Genomic DNA, 23,691 nt, shown 5'->3' with positions numbered 1-23,691 from the left:
TGTGTGCACATTTACGGAATATCCCGATTTAACATTGTGTCATATTTTCTTTAAAAAATTGTCATTGAAATGAGAAAACAAGTGTAACTAAAGTCTCTCATGAATTATGCCCTGTGCCTTATTTAAGAAATACTTCCTTAATCCAAGAAAATAGCGATAATTTTTCTTCTAAAGATACTGTATACTTTTTTCTTATTTTCTTCCAAAAAGTGAATTAGGAAATTAATTTTTATAAGGACATTCCATTTTCTCAGCATCCTTATTGGATATGTAATGTTTTCTCCTCTGATTTTTCCAGTACTTTATTATGAAAATATATCTACAGAAGAGACTAAAAGTAATACAATGACATGCTGCATACCAACCATCTAGATATAGTAATTTTTAACATTTACCATATACCAGTATGTGTGTATAGGTGAGTATGTAGTTTTTGCTGAACCATTTGCAAATAAATTGCAGATATCATGACTTTCTCCCCCAAAAATTTCATTATGCATCTTAAAAATAAGGACATTCTCCTATATAAACCCAATACCATAATCACACCTAAAAAAAATTAATAATATTTGCTAAGTAGCGTGACTATGTAGGCCACATGCAGATTTCCCCAGGTGTCCCCAAAATGTTTTCATTCACTGTTTTGCTGTTTTATTTTGTTTCATAAGGCCAGTTCTTTTGTAGAATGTATCATATTTAGTTTTATCTGTTTCCTAATGAGATCATATAATGCATTGATTTTACCTCATATTTCCTTGAACTTAAGCCTAGAGGCTTAATCAGACTTGAGTTATTTTTTTTGCAAGATATGTAATAAATTTTAATAGCATCTTTGTCATGTACCTAGTCCCCATTTATACCTGAGCCTATTTCTGAGCATTCTGTTCCATTCCACGGGTCAAGTTGTCTACCCTTGGGCTAAGCCATCTAGTTTTAATTTTTTTTAGTTATGGAACAATATCTAGCAGGGACTTGACTCTTTTATTCTTCTTTGCAGTTCTCTTGACTACTTTTGCCCTTTTATTCAGCTTGTTGAGATCCCTGAAAAACCCTATTGGGATTTCTATTACAACTGCTTTGAACTTGCAGAATTAACTTGAGAAGAAACCAAATCTTTACCACATCAAGTTTTCCCCCATGAATGTACCAGATCTTTTCATTTGTTTAGGTCTTCTTTTATGTCCTACTGCGGTGTTTCATAATTTTGTCCAAAAAGATTTTATACAAATACTTATTCCTACATATATCTCTTAGTTCTTACCATAAAAAATTAGATTATTTTGCACTGCATTTTCTGGTGGGTTGTTTGGAATATGGGTGTGCAACTTTTATATATTAATCTTCTATCCAGCCACATTGCTAAGTTCTCCTTTTTAGAAACGGTTTCTAGAATCACTTGGACTTTCTATTTAAACAGCCGTATAATCTGAAAATATATATTTTAAATCATTTCTGATCTTTATATCCTTTTATTTATATTTTTGTGATGACCTCTGAGACAATATTGAATACAAATGGTTATGATGGGCATTTTTGTCTTTTTTCCTACTTTAAAGGAAATATTTCTCATTTTGCACCAGGGAGCATTATGCATAAGATAGATTTGTGGAATTGCCTTCTTAATTCTAAATTTAGGGATTTCCAGTTTCTGAAAAATATTATGAATGTAAAAGCTTTTTGACAATTTCCACATTAAACACATGCCTACTCTATAATCAACATTCAACATTAAGTATATGCCTACTCTATAACCCAGCCATTGTCACTCTTAGGTGTAGGCAAAGTATGTAAGTGTATGTAATGAACGAAATGAGTATGTAAGTGTATGTATCAAATGAGTATGTAAGTGTACTGAGACTTAACCAGAAGGTTCGTAGCAGCTTTACACATAAAATAACTAAATAATACATACTTTAGTAGTTACATAAATACACAAAACATCCCAAAAGCCAACCAGAGGAAAAGAGATAACAACAATTGTTGACTTGCCATTCAGTGGAACAACACACAGCAATTTTCTTTCTGTTGAAGAATGCGCTCTTAGATATCTTTTATAAAAGACTATGAAAGGTAAATTTTATTTTGCATCAGTTCCGAATCACAATTTAGCTATAAATGGAATTCTAGATTGCTCGTGTTTCATTAGCGTTTTGAAGTTTCAGTTTCATTGTCTTCAGGCTATGATGATACTGAAGAAAAGACCCTACTTGGTCTGAATTGTACCTGTAAGGGTAATCTGTTGCTTTTCCTTAGTTACCAATAAGACCGCTTTTATTTAGAATTTCTAGTGTTCTGAATAGTGCTGTTAAGTTTCACTATGATGTGTCTAGGTATGGGATGTTTTCCCATCATGCACACCCTTTATGCTCTCTGAATCTGACAACTCATGTCTTTTGTCGTCCATCTTAGAGAATGCTCAGCTGTTACCTCTTCTACTGTTGCTTCATACACATTCTCTCTAGTCTCTTCTTCTGGATCTCTCATTTCAAGTAATGAGATTTCTCATTATGTATTTCAGGTCCCTTTCTTGTTCATGTTTTCCTCTCTATCTTTCTTGCTGCATTCTTTGTAATTTCTTCAGATACATCTTATATTGGCCTAATTCTCTGTTCAGCTATGTTTAATCTACTGTTTAACCTATTCAGTGAGTTTTTTTTAAATTTCTTTTTTTGTGCTTTTTATTATTTTTATTATGTTTTGATTCTTTAATTGTCTTTGGTTTGGGAGGTCTTATTTGAGTTTTTCATTTCAATGACTATATTTTTTTATTTCTAGAAATTATAGCTTATAGTTTTCCAAATATACCATTGCTGGGCACAGTGGCTCATACCTGTAGTCCCAAAACTTTAGGACGCTGAGGCAGGAGGATCACTTGAGTCCAGAAGTTCAAGACCAGCCTGGGCAACTGTGTTATTTCATTCCCAGTCAGCTATAAAGACATACCTGGGATTGGGTAATTGATTAAGAGAAGAGTTTTAATTGGCTCATGGTTCTACAGGCTGTACAGACTTCTGCTTCTTGGGAGGCTTCAGGAAACTTACAATTGTGGCAGAAGATGAAGGGGAAGCAGGCATGGTCTTCACATGGCCAGAGAGAGAGAGAGCAAGAGAGCAAGAGAGCGAGAGAGAGAGAGAGCGAGCGAGCGAGCGAGCGAGAGAGAGAGAGCAGTTGCTGCACACTTTCAGACAACTATATCTTGTGAGAACTCTATCATGAAACAAGACTGGGATGTGGTGTTAAACTATTAGAAACCGCGCCCATGATCCAATCACCTTCCACTAGGCCCCACCTCCAACACTTGGGATCCCAATTCCACATGAGATTTGGATGGGGACATAGCCAAACCATATCAACAACAAGGTAAGACCCTGTCTACAGAAAAGCAAAAGGTTAGCCAAGCATGGTGTGACATACCTATGATCCCAGCTACACATGAGGCTGAGGCAGGAAGATCACTTGAGCCCAGGAAGTCAAGGCTGCAGTGAGCCATGATCATGTCATTGCATTCCAGCCTGGGAGACAGAACAGACTCTAAATAAATAAACAATATACCAGCTAACTTTTCTATAGTGTCATTTAACAATTTTATTGTGGCTTGGGTTTTCTTTATTTTTAGTTTTTTTTTTTAATAATTAAAAAGGCTAGGTAATATTCCAAAGGTAAAATATAGTACATAGTCGCACTCCCTCAGAGGTAATCGTACTACTAGTGCCTAAAGTTATTCCTTATTTGTTTGTTTATTTTTTGAGCCTCGTAGTCTATTATATGGGTGCTCCCTTATTTATTTAACCAGTTCAATATTGATAGACATTTAGGTTGCTTTAAAATCCTTTGTTGTTACAAATAATACTGCAGAGGACACCATTTATATATATCATTTGCATATATGAAAGTATATGTCTAGGTTAAATTAGAATTGCTGAGTTAAAGGGTATCAACATTTGTAATTTTAATGAATATCACCTCATTGTCTGCCATAGAGCTTATACTCATTGATACCTGGCCATACCTTCTCTTATAATGTAGATGATGACCTGTTTCACCAGTCAGCCCACCAACCTGGTGTTACCAAACTTGGAAATTTTGGTAATCTGACAGGTGAAAAATGATGATCTCTGTGTAGTTTTAATTTGTGTCACTTTCTATGAGTGAGATTGAGCTTATTTTCATATGACTAACGTCATTTGTCCTTTTCTGTGAACTACCCACTCATACTTTGTCCATTGTTTTCTGTTGGGTTATTAGTTTTTTGCATTAATTTGTAGGAACTCTTTATATAATGGAGTAATTAATGATTTGCTTGGAGGAAAAAAACTATAATTTCTGTCTCAATTGTAAATGTTTTAAACTTTGCTTATGACATGTTTTAGTGTAAGAAAGTTTCCTTTGTATATTTAAATAGTTTGATATTTTGCTTTAAGCCTCTTGGGTCTACTGTTACATGTTAAATGACTTTCCTCACTAAAAGTGCTTTGTGACTTATTCAAGTGCTTTCCTGTTTGATTTAACTTGGCATGGAATGTATGGATTAAACTTCTTTTTTCCAGGATGACTACCCCATTGTTATAACATTTATCAAATAATTTATCTTTTCTTTAAATTCTACAATTACTGCGTACCAGTAAATATTTTGGAGATGTGTATCTATTTTTGGATTTTCTGTACTATTCCATTGATATAGTATTAATTCCCTTTTATTCCTTTATCAGAATGTTCCTACTCTTCTTAATTTTTCTTTCCTTTCATAAACCTTTGAGTCAGCCTGTTTAGTTTTAAAAAGTGGTATATTAATGGGTTTTTAGTCACCATAAACACAGCTGTGGTATAATTTTATGCACATTGTTCTATTTTTCCATCACTCATGGGGAATTCATCTCATCTTGTTTTTTTTATCTGCTGACTGCTCTCTCATAGTGGACTTTTTTCTCATTTGCTTTGCAGTTTTTTTGTTGTGAGTTTATATTTAGAGGGAGCATATTTTTTCTTCCAAGAGAGTTCAGTGTGCCTTGGGCTGTAAAGTGTTGCTATGAAGCCATTTTACATTTGTTTCGGCTGAGTGTCTGAAGACCACAAGCATTTTGGGATTTGTATACCAGGTTGTGTGAATTAGATGCCTGCCAGGCTTGAGGTGGAGGATTAGGGGCTCCATTTCTCATGGCAGAGTTTCTTGCCCTCCTGTGCCAACCCCTTAGCCCGCTAGCTGAACCAGGCTTCCTTGTTGGTCAAATTTCCCAGGTCCTTTGACCAATGGACAAGGCTTGCACAGGCATCTTGACCCCAGTGCCCACGTCCTTGGTGCCCAGAATCAAGTCTCTCACCCCTTCTGGTCATGGGAACCCAGCCCTAGGGTCTTTTTTTCTGGTGAGCAATGTCTCTTACTTCTGCGCTCAGCTTTAGAGATACAAAGTTATATTTTGTCCTCATTTCTCTGTGTTGCTGCCGGAACAGTTTCTACCTTCACACCAGCCACTGTCTGAGGACCCGAAATCTTCGGGCTCTGCCCTTCTCTCGCAGTATTTTTTGTTTTTGTTTTTGTTTTTAATTATTATTCTGGTTTTCACGGTCATTTTTGTTTGTCAGATGACGCTTAACCTAAGGGTTGGGGTGTGGGGAGCACTGAGTAGGAGCTCCTCGATTGGAATCTCCTGGGGAGCTCATTCAAAATACACCTGGTCGACCTCCTCATGCCATTTTCCAGCCAGGGCACAGCAGGATGGTGGTGGGTGGGAAGGTGACGGGTATTTTGGAAAAATTTCCCCAGGTGCTTCTCTTATGCTGACCCTGCCTCTCCTCGGCCCACCCCCACCCCTGCTCAGAATCATTACTGCAGTCAAATTGGCTGGAGGTCAGGGCGTGTTACTGCTCTGGCCAGTGTCTCATATCTGACACAGATTCTAGGGACTGGAGCACTTTCAACCGCCTCTGTGTTGCTGGGCTGAGTGTCCTATGGCTAAGAAAATAATAGAGTGTTAAAACTGACAACTCTGTTATTTTAATGTATCCAAAGCTTATGAAATACCACCCATCTCTTTTTATAGATTGAGACATTTAGCACCCAAGAGCTGTATAGATCTCAGCTTGTACAACTCGAGACGCATCATGGATGATGGCAACCATTTGACTGTGAATTTTTCTTACTGCAGGTTGAAGTGGATCATCTGGTGCATGCTCATGTTTAAAAATAGGCAACTTAGCTGTTAAGAGCAGAGTTTCAGAGATACGCCTCTGCCATCTACTTAGACTACAATCAAAAGATACTAAAGCCAGGGACCCCAAAGGTGTAGCTCAGGCAGTAGCTGTTTCCTCATTTTACAGAAGTAAACACTGAGGGACCCAGATGGTTCATGGCTTTCACATGGTTGCAGAAAAAAACTGGCTCTGGGTCCAGAACCCCTGTCCTGAAACTCCAGAATGTTCTTCTAAGCAAACCATGCATACTCAGAAAGCATCTCAGTACCAGATGATCAGCGTGGTGGGACAGTTCTCATTATTTTCTGTGCTATAGGGAAAAAGACCTGACCATGATAATTTTTATCCTTGTTAAAATTATAGATTTCCACAAGCACTCATTATCAACCAGATCCTGACCTTTCAGAGAAAATACACAATTAAGACTGTGACATTGATAAAAGAATTAAAAATAACGATGTAGTAACTAACAGAGGACACTTAGGTAGCACTGATCTTAGCCCAAGACTATTCTAAGTGCTTAACATCTATTAAGTCGATTGTTCTTACAAGACTGACTTACAGGGGCTGTTGTTATTCATTTTATAGATGACAAAACTGGGGGCAAAGAAGTTAAGTAACTTGGCCCAGATCACACAGTTTGTATGTGGGAGCTGGGATTGAAACCCCGGAAGTCTGGCCCCAGGGTCATGCTCTCACCCACTGCATGCAATGGCCACTCATAAATCAATCCGGCATACAAGTTGGAATCTGCTTTATAACCATAGAATTAGTCCTGTAAGCAATAAATGCAGAGACCATGCGGTGAATGGCATTCCTGATTCCAGAAGGAATTTTAAATCAGCTTTTCTTTAATGCTAAGCAGCTGGTTAGCAAGTATGAGAAGGTAGTTGTTTCTGGATAATGCTTGATGTCTGACAATCTTAAATTGGTGCTGTTTTTCAAAAACTTGAAAACAAAATCCATGAGTCTTCTAATTATAAAAGTGGTACATGTCTACTTGGGAGGCTGAGGTGGTGGGAGGATGGCGTGAGTGCAGGAGTGTGAGTGCAATGTGCTACTATCATGCCTGTAAATACCACTGCACTCCAGCCTGGGCAACATAGCCAGGCCCCATCCCCAAAAAATAAAAAGGAATACATGGTACATTGAAGAAAATTGATTTTAATTTTTTTTTTAAATTATACACATCACACACAGCACATACAAAAAAATGGGTATGAACTCAAGCATTCAGCTGGAAGAACAGTAGTAAATCAATGTCCATGGAGCCGGTGTGACTGAGATTGGTTTGGTTTTTCTTTTCTAATCTCAATGTGATTATGTCACATGTGTTATGGTTTGACATACTTTGACTCCCTTATTCTTTTGACTTTTTAAAACAGCTTTGTTGGGGTATAATTGGTGTAAAATAAACAGTTCATGTTGAAAGGATACAGTTTGATAAGTGTTACATCTGTGCACATCTTTGAAGCCATCACCAGGAGGTAGTGGTCCTATGCATTGAGCTGTTTTCCCTGCCCCTCAGGTCCTATGGACCCCATGCCATTCCCAGGAAACCCCTGACCTGCCTTCTATCACTGTAGACTAGTTTGCATTTGTTTGAATTTTATATAAATGAAATCATACAGTACATATTCCATTTTGTTTGACCGCTTTCACACAGTGTAATTATTTTGAGGTTCATCTATAATGTTTTACGTTCGATAGTTCATTATTTTATTGCAGATCAATGCTCTATTGTGTTTAGACATTACAATTTCTTTATCCTCATACACTTGTTAGTGAAATTTTGGGTCGTTGCCAAGTTTTGGGGGTTTTTGGCAATTATAAACAAAGCTGCTATGAACAATAGCATGCAAGTCCTTGGACACATATTTTTATTTCTCCTGGATAAACAAATAGGTGTGGAATGGGTGAGTTACATAACAAGTATGTTTCACTTGCTGCCAAACTCATTTTCAAAGTTGGCTGTATAATGTCACATTTCTGCCATCAGTTTATGAAAGTTCCAGTTGTCAAACATCCTCACCAACATTTGATATGGTCAGTATTTTTATTTAATAGGTATTAATATTTAGTGGTCTCATTGTGGTTTTAATTTGTATTTCACTAATGACTAATGATCCTGAATATCTTTTTAGGTGCTTTTTTTGCCATTCATGTATCTTTTTAAATGAAGTGTCTTTTCAAATGTTCTTGCCCATTTTTGTATAGGGTTGTTTGTTTTCTCATTATTGAGACTTCAGAGTTATATATTAAGAATACAAGTCCTTTACCAGAAATTTGGCTTGTAAATATTTTTGCCAAGGCTTTTTAGTCTGTTAATATTTTCTTTTAAAGAGGAGAAGTTATTTAATTTTGATAAGATCATTTTTGTTTTGTTATTTTACAAATTGTGCTTTTGGGTATGCTAAGAAATTTTTTCACCTAACCCAAAGACACAAAGATTTCCTCCTGTGTTTCTTTCATTTGGATTGAGTATTTTCTATTTCTATATATCTTCTTTGCTAGTTTATTAACTATCACTCTTTGTTTAGTGTTTGCTTTAGGATGTATAGTGTAAGTTTTTTTTAACTGGTCAGAGTCTACCTCTTCATATAGTCTAAGAGCCTTACAACAATACACTTCTATTTCTCTTTTTCAGTCCTTTATGCTATTATTGGTATGTATTTTATCTATGCCTATATTATAAGCCACCTGGCACATTGTTATAATTTTTTCCTTAATTGGTTAATTTTTTTAATATTTAAAATTAAAAGGAAAGATTTTATAACTACTGTATAGTTTCCATTTCTGGTGTTCATCATTCTTTTGTGTAGATTCAAGTTTCCTTCTGATGTCCTTTTCCTTCTGCTTGAAGAACTTTCTCTAGTGAAAATCTGTGATGACTTACTCAATTTGTGTATGACTGAAAACATTTTTATTTCATCTTAATTTGTAAAAGATATTTTTTGCTGGGTATAGAGTTCTAGGTTGACAGGGCTTTTTCTACTCCCAGTACTTTAAAGATGTTGCTCTATTGTCTTCTAGTTTGCATGCTTCCAACATGAAATCATCTGTAATCCTTATTTGTATTCATTTGTACATAATGCTTCATTTTTTTCCTCTCTTTGCTTTTAAGAAATTTTTATCACTGGTTTTCAGCAGTTCACCCTTATAATCTGTGTCATTTTTTTGTGTGTTTGGGGTCATTTGGGCTTCTTGGATCTGTTGGATTTACAGTTTCATCAAATTTGGAAAAATTTTGGTCATTGATGTTTCAAATATTTTTTGCCTCACAATCCCTTCTTTCTTTTGAGTACTCTGATTACATGATTTAGCAGCTTGATGTTATCCACACTTTGATGTTTTCTCTTTTTATTTTTCAGTTTTTTTTTCTCTTGGCTTCATTTTGGATGGTTTCTGTTGTTATGCTTTTTAATTCATTAGTTTTTCTGCAGCATATAATCTGCTATTACAACCATCCAGTATATTTTTTATCTCACATATTGCAATTTTTACCTCTAGAAATTTGATTTAGATCTTTAATGTTTTCTGTGTCTCTATTGAACTTGTTTAACATTTTATCTAGCATCTGAGTAGAACACAGTCATAATAAATATCTTGATATCCTGCCTGCTAATTCTATTGTTTGTGCCATTTCTAAGTTCCAATTGATTGATTTTTACTCCCTGCTAGGAACTGTGTTTTCCTGCCCTCTTGCATAATTAGTGCTATAGAATAAATGTTTGTGTCCTGCCAAAAGTCTTATGTTGAAACCTAATCTCCAAGGTGATGATATTTGGAGTTGAGGCCTTTGGAAGGTGATTAGGTCATGAGGGCAGAACTTTGCTTTGTAAATGGAATTAGCGCCCTTATTAAAGACAGTCCAGGAGAGCTCCCTTGTCTCTTGCACCTTGTCTCTCTCTGTGTTAAGCAAAATCATTATCTACAAACAGGAAATGAGAGTGTAGATTGACCACAGGCTGCATCCCTCTGTTCTCAGGTGTTGGCAGGCTCACGTTCCTCGCCTTTCTTTTTTACTGCACACACACACAAAAAAAGCCATATTAAGACAGAATCCACATTAGCAAGAAAATTCAGTCACTTTGCAAGTAATCGAGACCGTTTTCCTCTGATTTTAAAAACCATTCTTTTCAGGTCACTATCCCACTGTTATTTTGACTTTTTCTCTCCTCAGTCAAAAAGGGTATTGTTTGGCAGGTCTGAAGATCTTGAAGCTTTAGTTATAGAAAAATTAAATGCTTTGCCGTGTTATTTTCTGGTGCCAAAATACTGATTTCTGCGATTACATATAGGAAAAATGGATAATGAGGCCTATTTCTTTTTTGTATTGCAAGTAAAGCTTAAGATCCCATATTCCTGAAAGGATCAGAGAAGCTTAGTGTAGGGAAAGGAAGTCTACTGATAATCCACAAGCTGGCTTTAAGAAATCGTCTCAACTTTCTTCTTGGTTTGAAATTATTCAAGGGTCTCTAGCAGAAGTCACCGGGTGAATTTTAACTGTGTTTCTCTTTTTCACCAGGGATGTCATGAATTAGGTGTTGTGTTCACTTTACTGCTCCTGGCTGTAGATGAGACCTAGGATCAGAGTGGAGCAGGGAGGGTCTTTCGAGCCAGTCTGACCCTGGGAGTTCTCGCAACCCACTAAGCCTGTGGGTCAGGCTGATGTGAGGTCCCTGTCTGTAGCAGAATCCATGGTAGAGAGTGAACTCAGGTTGACTCCACCAGGGAAAATTCTCCATGACACAGGCAGGTCCAACTGAGCTTTCTGTGGCAGACTCTCCTACTCTTTCTCCCCTTTCTCCTCCTCTCTCATCTCCACGGAGGAAGCACGACCCACGCAGCTGTCACGACCAGGCGCTGACCGGCACTCTCACCTGCCAGCACTGCAGCCTCACCGGCCTTCGGGAAGCACAGGGTGCTCCCATAGGCGCCCCACCGCACCTCCCCTCCGCACCTAGGCTCAGTACCCGCTGACCTTGAAACACACCATCATTCCAGTGTGCAGGGACCGGACCCCCGAAGGCACACTGAGCGGCGACCCCCTCGGTGCTTCCTGAGCTGTCTAAGCCACCGGGACCTGAGTGCCACTTTGTGGTTTAATCAGCCGAGGGGTTCTCTCTGTGTCAGATGTAGGAGGTGCTCTGCTCATGTCACAGCTCTGGATTTTCCCTTTATGTCTCCCCAGAAATTGCAGGTGCCGCAGTGTCTGAGATTTCTGGGCCGTTCTCAACGGAGGACGTAGCCAGCAACTGTGTCCCCGCCCAGTCTTTGAGCGAGCCCGTTTTGTGGATTGTGTCGTATGCGCTCATGAGTGTGTGTGGAGCCATCCTCCTTGTCTTAATCGTCCTGCTGCTGCTCCCGTTCCGGTGTCAGTGTCGCCCCCGGGACCCTGAGGTCGTGAATGATGAGTCCTCTCTGGTCAGACATCGCTGGAAATGAAGAGCCAAGCCGGACCTCAAGCAACCGTGGACTCAGCTGTTAAAAAAAAAAAAAAAAAATCAGATTTCAAGGGCAGCGGCCACTGGTCTTCAATTTCCATTCTGCTCCCAGATGCCTTCCAGATTCACTGTCTTTTGATTCTTGATTTTCAAGCTTTCAGATCTTCCCTACTTCCAAGAAAAATGATAATGAAAAAAAAAAAAAAATCTAAACCAAAACAGAGTGGATTGGGCTGCAGGCTCAGTGGGATTGGTTATGCCAAACTGTCTAGGTGTGCCAGGAACACAAAACAAAACCAAGTGTTGGCTAGTTCTCTTCTGTCTCCGATCTCTGGAAAAATACGTGCACATAGTTAACTCCTCTTAGCTCACGGGAAGCTTTTTGTATTAATCACCTTTGAGGGTATTTTGTGCCAGACCTCAACCTGGGTCAAAGTGGTATAAGAAGGCTTGCAGTATGATGGCAGGAGAAGCAGCCTGGGGCCTGGGGATGTCACTGTGCTGTCCCCTTCGGAGCTGGAAAAAGAGCCACAGGCCCCTTTTGTGGGTTTCTCTGTGCTCTGAGTGGGAGCCAGAATTCACTAGGAGGTCATCGACTGATGGTCCTTACCAGCCTCTTGTGAAGATGGAAGGCCTTTTGCCCATCGAGGTAGAGTGGGAAGGAAACCTCCTCTTTTGTACCCAATACTTCTGTTGTGTTGTTGGTGCGAAAGTAAAAACACTACCTCTTTTGAGACTTTGCCCAGGGTCCTGTGCCTGGGTGGGGGTGCAGGCAGCCTTGACGGCAGCTGTTCCCCTCACCCAAAAGAATTATCATCCCAACAGCCAAGACCCAACAGGTGCTGAACTGTGTGTGCATCGACCAGGAAGAGAGTTCTGTCACCAAGCTGGCCACTATCACATATGCTTACTCTTGCTTAAAATTAATAAATCGTGTTTTCATGAAAAAAAAAACCTCTTCTATCTCACTAGCTTAGTTGTCTCTTTTTTCAAATCTTCTCTAGAAGTAGGTTGGTTATTACCCTGTTGGGAAACAGGGAAATGGCCTGATGCCCCTATTTCTGACCAGCTGTTGCGGAAGGAAGATGCAAGATGTACAGAAGACACGAGGGAGCATCTACTAATCCCCATGCTTCGAAGCTGCCTGTCTCCCTTTGCAGAACCGGCTAGGCTCAAGGATACCCATCAATCAGCTTAAATTGTTTAGCAGTTGACCTCTGTGCTTCTTCCCTCGGGGGTGTTTAATCTTTGGTAACAGGTGTACAGTGGTAGCCTTATGTGGGGCAATCCCTACTTTCTGTCACCCATTGAGGCCTTTGCCAAAGAAAAGTGGAAGCCCTTACCTCGACATAGCCAGCCTTCTGTGATCTGATGTCATTAAGAGAAGAGTTGAAAGACTATCCCTTCTCTCCTGCTTCTGTGCCAAGCTCAGTGTTCACTCTGCATTTCTTTTGGGGTGGGTTGGATATATTACAGAATTCCACCCAAAGTGCTAAGTGTCCCCTCCTGCAGAAGTGTCGTTGGTATTCACAGTAGGCTGTGTGTGGATGTTTCAGCCATCTGCTCTGCTCCCTGGGTCCCCGGGTCACGTCCATACTGAGAAGTATGTGGCTGTGCCAAAGAGACGTGGAGGCCACGTCGGCTTGTCATGGTGTCCTGGAAGACTCTGCAGCAGCCAGAAGAACCTTCTGTGCTGTTCTCACTAGAGAAGATTTGAGTTGCAGCTCGGAAGGAACATGACGGCATGGAACGGGAGGAGGGGGCTCTTGTATCAGGGCCCATTGTCACGCCTGTTCTCAGCTTGTTGAGGACTCAAAATCTCAGAGTGCATTTCAGAGGGAGAGATGTCTGAAAGTCAGATTCTCTTCTCAACCCATTGGCTTTTTCCGTGGTTCCTGTTTTGTGGGCCACTTTGCGTAAGAGTGATGCCAGCACCCCTAGATTGTGCCTTCCCCTTGCTATGAAAAATGCAAACCCCTGAAATAAAAGGCGGGAATTGCAGGTATGACCTGGTTAATTTTCCTGCTTATTTCTTTATACAGGCAGTTTCTGTTTCATTGTATTACATTAGGTTTCAGAGGCGGGAAGCTTACTCCTGCTGCACATGAACAGGCATGGTTCTCGGAATACACAAAAGTCACAGCTAGGTTTCCCGGTAGAGTAGGTGAATGAAGTTTGCCATCATGCTCTCTTGTATTTCATATTAAATTTCTTTATCTTTTCCTATCGCATGTCATTGGATGTGACATTTTGATGAAAATACTGAAATTACAGAAGCATAACTTAGCAACAAGAATGAAATAGACAATTGAATGTGGGACATTTTTCTGGCATGCCTTCCAGCTCAGAATTGGACTTCCAGTCAAACCCCTGTTAGTGACACCCACCTCCTCCAGTTATGTAAATGAATGCTTGGCTTGGCAAGCCTTCAAGGAGGTTTGGCTTGGAACAGGAAATGAATTAGCAACCCTTTGAGGGTGTCATTTTTACCTTGTAATACGCTGTGGAAAATACTGGAAGGCGGTCCTTGCCTGAAAGGTGCAACTTAGCATTAGGTTGTTATCAGAAACGTTGTCAGGTCTGATGGGAAATGGGTGCTTCTATATAGACAATATTATTTTAGGACGCTGCTTCATTTTCTTGATAACTTCTTTCAAAGTCTGAAATGAAATCCTGCCTTCAGTAACTGAAACCATTTATTAAAAATAGCAAGAAACGAGATGGGGACCCATTCTATTTTTATTCTTGGGAATTTAAAAGAGCCGCAAGTGATTGATGTCAGCTCTCCCAGCGTGTACTGTACAAGATTTTGTATTTCTCCTCAACCAAAAACAAGTACCTTGCACTCAAGAAAAAGATGCCCCATGTGCGACCGCGGGGAATGTTTTTCTAGAAAATGTTCCACTTCTGAACACTGCGAAGGACATTACCTGATTCGTGGTGAAACACAGAGGTTTTGATTGGGGATAAATTTGGGGTCACTTACAGTTCAAACTTGTGGAAGTCGTTCCCAGGAAGACAGCATTAATTACTCTGCAGAGCTTTGGGTAATAGATCTTGAAAAGCAACTGTGAATTGGGGATTCCATCATTTCATTTAAGAGGTGAAGAGGGATTTGATTATTTAACACGCCAGGTGCAAACTTGTTAAATTCCTCTTCCCTGTCCCTGCTTGGTGGAGCTGCCCTGTGCAGCTCAGTGCTAAGTTCTGGCCTAATGCCACTCGATATCATTGGGAATAAATCGCTGTTCAGCTGTCTGTTCCACAAACAACAGTAATTGAGCTTCACAGACTTTATCCTGATTAGTGGAAATCAAATAATTGGGTGGAATTCCCATGCCTGTCCTCTTGCACAAACTTATTAGAATTGATTAGAGAACTGTTTGGAGGAAAAACTTGCCACTAAGATTTTTTTTTTTTTTTGACTAAGCACCATAAAGTGTAAAATTAGAGGTTTGGGCCAAAAGAGGTACTAAATTTTTTTAATGCCAGGAAAACTCCATGCCATGCCACAGAAGTTATTGTGTACATATTTAGGGAGTTTTAAGAATTTCACATTTGAACTTAACAACAGTTTACCTCTTAAATGGTAGGCTGGAAAAATACATTTTGAGAGGGATAGGGAGAATAAGTACATAATTAAAAGTATGCTAACAAAGTAAGCAGAAGATATTCTTTTAGAAAATGCAGTTTAGACCAGGTGCGGTGGCTCATACCTGTAATCCCAGCACTTCGGGAGGCTAACACAGGTGGATCACCTGAGGTCAGGAGTTTGAGACCAACCTGGACAACATGGTGAAACGCTCTCTCTACTAAAAATACAAAAAAAGAGCCAGGCGTAGTGTTGTGTGCCTGTAATCCCAGCTACTCAGGAGTCTGGGGCAGGAGAATCACTTGAACCAGGGAGGCAGAGGTGGTAGTGAGCTGAGATCGTGCCACTGTACTCCAGCCTGGGCAACAGAGCGAGACTCCATCTCAAAAAAAAGAAAGAAACTACAGTTTAATTCCAGCCATCCTCAGATTTCTTTTCCCTTTAAAATGGCTGAAGAATCCATTGGAGATGTGATTCATTTTGCAGAGCCACGATTTCCAAACTTAAGGAATATTCAAGTGGGAGACGTGTCAATGACAGCTTTGACAGAGGGAGACTGGCCGGGTGGCCCGGTGTTGCCCACATGGAGCAAGGATTGATTCTTCCAGCAGATGAAGAGTACAGGATGGCTGGTGCCTGGCAAGTTCCAGAATCTGGGAAGGGAGCGGGGCAAGAAGGAGCCAGAAGCGAGGTCCCACCCTTCAGGGGGCAGTGGGCCACACAGGTCCGCACCAGCCAAGAACGACCCTAGGATGACGTGGGTACCTCAGTTCACCCCACGTTTTTGGCACAGCCTACTTTTTAGGAATTTTCTAAAGGAGCTTCTCAGGACTGATTATTTGTCAGAGGAACAATTAGCCCAAGAGAAACTTGCTTGATGGCCATATGTAAAACACACCTATCCTAATAAAACTAGAGAGACCTCAAGGACCGAGCAGGACACAGGCAAATTCAAGGTCATGCACCAGGAAGTTTGTAGGGCAGGGTCAAGCGACTGAGGCCAAAGGGAGCTGGCATCGTGACCTGTGGGGTCTGATCATCTGGAAGGCTCCTGGCAGCAGTTACCCTGGTAGTGTCATTGAGAGGCCCCGCAGCTCGGCCCTCACTGCTTCCGCCAGCTCTGCTGAGCCAGCCCAGCCCATGCGTTGGGAATGCCTGACAGCTTTCTTCTCTAGAATATCTCCTGTCACTGACTTCCACAAAAGGAGCTCCCTCCTGTCTCACTGGTGCCAGCGTGGGAGCCCTGCTCCCCAGGATTCGCGTCCCCGGAAGGTCCAAGCTGTCCGGGAGCACACCCAGCCCCATTCAGGGTCAGTGCGGGAGGGACGAGGGAGGCTGCCGAGCAGGAACCAGGGTTTTCAGATGTAGGTGGCTCCCTGGGCTGTTGGTGTCACCCCAGGGGCGGGCGAAGGCTGTTCGCCACATCTGTGGAATGTGGAAATGAGAGCAAAGCCATGCTTCTTCGTGATGCCACCAAAACCTCAAGTCACATCAGCGGCTGGTATCTCATAGGTGTTGAGGATACGTAACTTCCACCAATAAATGCAGTATTTTCTTCCCTGCCCCTGAGCTTCCTCTAGGTTTCTTATCAGATATTACACAGAGACATCCAGTGCTTATAAACTATATCGTGTAACTTTTACATCACACTTGCTTAAAAACCACATGGTGGGTAGCGACTGGGCCAAGAGGCATCGCAAAGCTTCCTGATAAATTTGAAACCAGCCCTGGCAAGAGTGACGTGCAGGTACCTGGTCCCTGATGCTTGTGTGCCCCGCTGAGCCTCGGATACTTGTGGGACACTACTGTGATGAGAGCAGCCATCCTGGTATCTCCACCAGCATCTCGGGAAAGAAGGTGATAGTGAAATATCTGTCTCTCCTCTGGGAATCAGGGGAGCTCTAAGAAGTGGGTAGTTCTCTTTACAGATGGATAATTATTTGTATGAGGCCAACCAGTTAAAGTCCAAACGTACAGAACACACATGTGCCTACACTTAGCCTTCTGAGTCAAATATTTTGCCAGTATAGATTTGTAATTATATAATTATAGATGATAGAATGAAATCTACATTATATGATGTAGATTTCAATAAGTTAGGCACAGCTGTCACTTTAGTGATATCAATAAAAGGCTAGAAACCTTGAGCATCTTTGGCAACCTAGCCTTTGATGTCCATGATTTTCCATAGGATTTTCTTCTTTTGGGTTGGAATAAAAATGTGTTTTTATTCACAAGGCATGGACAGATCAGAATACCGTAAGGAAGGAAGTATCTCCAAAGGTCAAGACTGACTGCTTTCTGTTGAGTGCCATGTATGGAGGTCACTGAAAGCTCCCTGATAGGAGTATGGTTTCGCTTGCTACATTGTACCTATTGAAGTAAAATTTCACACAAGTCTCACATTTCTGAGATTAGTGTTCCTGAATGGAATGTTAAGAAAGACATTAAAAGATTATCTCTTTTTAAGATGGAGGGGAAAAAGTGAACAAAGCTAATTATAATGAAAATTGCACAACATATCATTTCTTAAATAATGTAATGCAATTTTGTGTTCTTTGTTGCTAGTGGTATAAAATGAGATTTTTTCCCCTCATTTTTAAAAATTGTAGATGTAATTTCACGCATTTTTATCAGTGAGGTTTGAAATTCTGTGCAGCAATTACTCAGCACATGTGATAGGGCAGAGAATGAATGAGGTTTGTCATGTCCTAATAAAAGCCGAATTTTTAAAATCTCAAATGATGTATTTTCTACTATTGCTGTTAATTTGCATTGTTAAAAAGTCTTGAAGTTTAACGTGCTATGTTTAGTCATTGAAAGCGACCACTCATGTCTTCCTGAAGTTTCTGGCTTTCCTGCTGTGCTAGAGTCAGTATTTTGCTTCTGGCAGAAGAGCTGCGAGCCATGTGTCCTCACACAGATGCAAAAAGTCGTGCTTTGCAAAACGTTTGTTTTGTGTTTATCGCAGATTAACATCCTTTAATACATGTTTCTTAAGTGTAACTTGTACTTTTGAAAATGCTTAAAATTATTTTATATTTCCCTTTTGGAGTTTTGCTCTATTTCCAGCACGCTGATTGATTTAAAATTGTAATAGGACCAAGAGTTGGAGTAATGCGATATTCATTTCATCTTAAAAGTCGCTTCATAGCTACTGATTAATGTCTGAACCATTGTTGTGCCCTTCAGAACTGGAATTTTCTAAAAATAATCTTATTTTTATACTTGTATGTTCCAGCAATTTAAGATACATACCATTGAAAGGGAGATAAAACATTTTTCTTTATTTGAATAAATAATACTTCCAACCAGTTGCTTTTGGAATTTTTTGTAGATACTTATTTCTCTTGGGTCACATTTCTGAAATCAGCGTTAAGTGACAGGTCTGGTGGTCCGTTACCTCCACTCCTTCCTTGTGGGTTCCTGGAAGACGTCAAGGATAAAATCAAATGGAAGGAAGGGTTCAGGCTCAATCGTTAAGATGCAAAACATGCTGAAGGTGGGGAAAGCGAAGTACTTTAGAATCTGGAAAGCCTACAGGTGGAGAGAAAACACGTGTAGAGAATAAATTCCATAGGCCCATTTCAGCAGCCGTAAGGATGGGACAGACGGTTCAGCTGGGTCCTGGAGATGACCAGGATGGCAATGCCTAAGCAGTCACTCCCGTGACCACCCTGCAGGGAGATGGCATTCTCCCATTTCACAGATGAGAAACTATCTCTGAGTCACCCACCCAGGAAAATACAGCCCAAAAGTGGAGAGGAACCCAGCTCTGTCTCCCTCCAAAGGCCTGGCTGTTTCTCCGCACCACACTCTGGTCCATCTGCCATTTTGAACCACACTCTCAGAGCCTAATGCATCATTTGTGCCAGTAAAAAATCCAGTTTAGTGGTTCAGTCTCTAGAGATGGGTGTGCAGCAACTTGTGCACAGCAGAAGTACTTAATGAATGAAGTGAGCATCACCCATGAGCCGCGATCTACCTGCTACGCCCATCCTTTGCCAATAGACTGCTTTCAGTGACTACGCACTTTTTATCTGGCAATATCCAAATGAGGAGGGGAAAAAAAGACTCTCCAACCAGTAGGAGGTAAAGTGATAGTTACTGGAGACACAGAAGAGGGTACGTGCTTTCTGGTCAGAGGGAGATGGTTTAGCCTCTTTTGCCGTCCCTAAGCTGGAGGGGACGTAGCGGATGGGATTTTCGCGAGTCTGTCACTAGGTGGTGGTGTTGTAAAGCATGTGGCATCACGATCGCACCCTTTCCCCCATTCTGTGTAGCTTTCACAGGCAGCTCTTTGTCAAGTTACGGGTATGTAACATCCCAGAACTTTTTCATTCTGTTCTTTATAGAATCTGAAAAACAGGCCAGCTAGCGTTGTAGTAAATCTTAGAGGCAACCCCTAAACACACATCTCCAGCCCTGGCCTGTCCCTGGGTGTTTAGACTCGTCTCTCCAAGCTCCCTCTGGACGTGTCTGCTTGAACCTCACTGGGAAGGAAACTGAGGCACAGAGAGGCGCTATAACGTCTCCAGATTCTTCCGCAAATGACATACCCAGATTCAAAACACCAGTGTGTCTGGTTACCAGACTCGTGAGCTCAATCATTATGCCATTGCCCTTTTAAGGTTAAAGATTTAAAATTATATATGCTAAAATTAAAATGCTACAAGGAAAAAATACTGGGGAAAATATTTGTAACAAATATAAGGGCAGAAGCTGACATTTATTGAACAGCAAATTCTGGCCATGCCTCCTGCCATTTCATCCTCAGAACAACCCCCAACGAGGTGCACGTGGCACTAAAAACATTTTAAAATCCGCTGTTGGAAGATACGGCTACAGCAAGGACAGGCTCGGGGAAATCACGACGTCCGGCGGGGGGTGGGGGGGTGGGAAGAAAATCACCCCACAGGATGAGACGCCCCTGGCCAAAGTCTCAGGCATCATCACAGTGAAAAATGAAAAAACGAAAAGATTTACTGTCTTCAGCATGCACAGATCAGACAGAGATAAGCCAAATGTGTTATTTTCTGTATCTGATGCTGTGATAGGATAGCCGGAGCCCTGTTGACCCTGGAGAGACTGCCTCTCTCAGGGTTGGCTAATTCATAGATACAGTCAACAACTCCCTTGGGAGCCTGCCTTTCAGATGCAAACCCGCCAATCCAGAGTGCACACCCATCCACCTCTTATCTGGAGCTCTCACCCTCAGGCCAAATCCACCTGCCCTCATCACCCCAGAGCCAGGATACCAGACACCTAGGCACAGTCCCCCTGCCCAAAGCCTCTGAAATTATTCCAACTAGCCATAGCTAAACTTGCTTACCCTGGCTCTTCCCTACTTTCCTATGGAAACCACAGTAAAGCCTTCTGCCCCACCTCTTCCGCAATCCTTCTGCCTCCTGACCCTCCCTGGTGCTTTGCTGAGTGGCCCTGAGTGGCAGCTGTGCCTCCTGTTTCTGGGGATCTATGAATACAAAAAGCTCCTTTAAGACAGTCATTTCTGTGTCTGTGTGCCTTATCACATCCATTAAAACAAATCCCAGATAACTTTCGAGCACCAAGAATGGAAGAATAAGGTTAGAGTCCAGTAGAAAACATGCCAAGGCTGTCAACCAACAGCTGGCCAAAGTGGGAATACAAATGGCCACGGAACAGAAGTGTTCAGCCTTATTAACATATGGATAATAGCTAAGTAACTACGAATCGAATGAACAAAGCTTTTAATGATTAAAAGCTGTCCAGAGGTAAGCAGTCTTCTGCTTTGCTGATGGAAAGTGTACATTGGAAAAATAATTTCAAAGAGACCTAAAAAATAGCCAAGTCATCTTTGAATCAATACTTCTTTTAGAAATCTATCCTAAAGAGATAGAAATATTGACAACATGGGCCACAGTATAGAGGGAAAAAAAAGGCAATTTTCTGAATATGCCAACATTTCATTGATCTTTAAAGGGAAATATATGGATGTGAGAATATAGAATTTAAGAGTGTGATAAGTACATGAAATTCACACTAATCTATTACCCTCCAGCTGGGACTCATACATAAAGGAGATGGCTTAAGGATTTTTAAATTAATTTTATTTTGTATTCAAGAAATACATTGTAATGGTTTATTTTATGTGTCAACTTGAATGAGGCATCGGATGCCAGGATATTTGCTCAATTATTATTCTAGACGTATATATTAGCTCAGGCCACCATAACAAATGCTATAGGCTGGGTGGCTTAAAAAGAAAAAGAAAAGAATTTTATTTTCTCTACTGTTTTGGAGGCCGGAAAGTCCAGGATCAAGGTCAGCCAGCCCCTGGTGAGGGATCTCTTCCAGGCTTGCAGATAGCTGCCTTCTTCCTGTGCCCCCACGTGGCCTTTCCTTGCTGTGTGAACATGGAAGTCTCTCTTTTCTCATAAGGCTGCCAATCCTATTGGATTACAACCTCATTCTTATGACCTTATTTAACCTTAATTACTTTCTAAATGTCCTATCTCTTATGCAGTGACATCAGGGGTGAGGGCTAGGATTTTGGGGGGGGGTACACAATTCAGCTCATAGTAGTATGTCCGTGAGGGTGTTTTTGGATGAGATTAACATTCAGACTGGTGGAATGAATAAAGAAGATTGCTCTCCCTAAGGCAGGTGGGCCTCATCCAATCACTTGAAAGCCTAAATAGAACAAAAACGCTGACCGTTTCACAAGGGAGAATTCCTCCTGCTTGACTGCTTTGACCTGGGACATGGGTCTTTTCCTACCTTCAGACGCAAACTGAAACATCAGCTCTTCTGGGTGTGTAGCCTGCCAGCTTGCGGAAGGTAACTTACACCATGGGTTCGCCTAAGTCTCCAGCTTGCCGACTGCAGATCCTGGGATTTCTTAGCCTCGATAATCATGTAAGCCAATTATTGTTTATCAGTCTTTCTAGATATAGGCAGGCAGACAGATGATAGACAGATATTCTGTTTCATCTTATATATGTTCTGTTTCTGTTTCTCTGGAGAACCCTGGATAATGCATACAGTTACATCATTATTAAACATTAAATAGTTTCAAGAGGCTTGTCACCAGATACCTGCTGCCTCACTCCTGCCCACCTCCAGGACCTACCCTGCAGTGGTAGCTTCTCCCCGACCAAATCTTCTGTTTGTCCTGATGGTTGCTTGCATATTTCTTTTTTCTTTCTTTCTTTCTTTCCTTTTTTTTTTTTTTTTTTTCTGAGACAGAGTCTCACTCTGTTTCCAGGCTCCAGGCTGGAGTGCAGTGGCACAATTTCAGCTCACGGCAACCTCCGCCTCCCAGGTTCAAGCAATTCTCCTGCCTCAGCCTCCTGAGTAGCTGGGATTACAGGCACGCGCCACCACGCCCAGCTAATTTTTTGTATTTTTAGTAGAGATGGGGTTTCACCATGTTGGCCAGGACGGTCTCAATCTCTTGACCTCGTGATCCGCCCGCCTCGGCCTCCCAAAGTGCTGGGATTACAGGCTTGAGCCACCGTGCCCGGCCTCCATATTTCTAAATTATATATCCATGCTCTGTTTGCTATCTGGTCAGCCAATAGCATTGATTCCATTGATTTAGTAATTGCCAATTTGAGCATTTTCTAAATTCCTACATTTATTAGGGCCATTGCCAGACTCTCCTGATCCTATCTGTGTGTCTGTTTTTGCCTCTACGCCTGAAGTTTTTGTTACTATGTTTATTAATGTGATTTTTAATGTGTAGCTAGGCAGTCTCCCTGAGTTAATCATCTTACATGATATTATCACAAATGTGTTCATCTAGATATCCTTTAGAAATACTGAACAACTTTCTGGCCAGGTATGGTGGCTCATGAGGTTAGGAGTTCAAAACCAGTCTGGCCAACATGGTGAAACCCCGATCTACTAAAATACAAAAAATTAACGGGGTGTGGTGGTGCGCACCTGTAGTCCCAGCTACTTGGGAGGCTGAGGCAGGGGAATCACTTGAACTCAGAAGGTGGAGGTTGCAGTAAGCCAAGAATGCACCACTGCACTCCAGCCTGGTGACAGAGCAAGACTCCATCTCAGAAAAAAAAGAAAAAAAGAAATACTGAACAATTTTTCTTTAAGTTCTGGGGTACATGTGCAGAACATGCAGGTTTGTTACATAGGTATACACGTGCCATGGTGGTTTGCTGCCTCCATCCCCCCATCATCTACATTTGGTATTTCTCCTAATGTTATCCCTCCCCAATTCCCCACCCCCTGCTACCTCTCTCCTAGCACCCCAACCCCCGACAGGTCCCGGTGTATGATGTTCCCCTCCCTGTGTCCCTGTGTTCTCATTGTTCAACACCCACTACTGACTGAGAACATGTGGTGTTTGGTTTTCTGTTCTTGTGTCAGTTTGCTGAGAATGATGGTTTCCAGCTTCATCCATGTCTCTGCAGAGGACACGAACTCATCCTTTTTTATGGCTGCAACTATATTCCATGGTAT

General features: G+C 41.1%; 1 protein-coding gene across 1 annotated transcript in view; it reads left to right on the top strand.

Moving 5' to 3' along the window:
* Nucleotides 1-12,590, top strand: part of BACE2 (beta-secretase 2) — a 96,054-nt gene extending 83,464 nt beyond the window's left edge. Inside the window, exon 9 of the mRNA XM_010338255.3 lies at nucleotides 11,384-12,590. Within this exon, the coding sequence (XP_010336557.2) occupies nucleotides 11,384-11,637 (254 nt within the window). The 3' untranslated portion in view covers nucleotides 11,638-12,590. The remainder of the gene's footprint in view (nucleotides 1-11,383) is intronic.
* Nucleotides 12,591-23,691: the final 11,101 nt, after the last annotated feature.

Source organism: Saimiri boliviensis, chromosome 18 (genome assembly GCF_048565385.1).
Source record: "Saimiri boliviensis isolate mSaiBol1 chromosome 18, mSaiBol1.pri, whole genome shotgun sequence".
NCBI lineage: Eukaryota > Metazoa > Chordata > Mammalia > Primates > Cebidae > Saimiri > Saimiri boliviensis.
The sequence above is the reverse complement of the archived record's forward strand: the minus strand, read 5'-3'. Positions and strand labels throughout refer to the sequence as shown.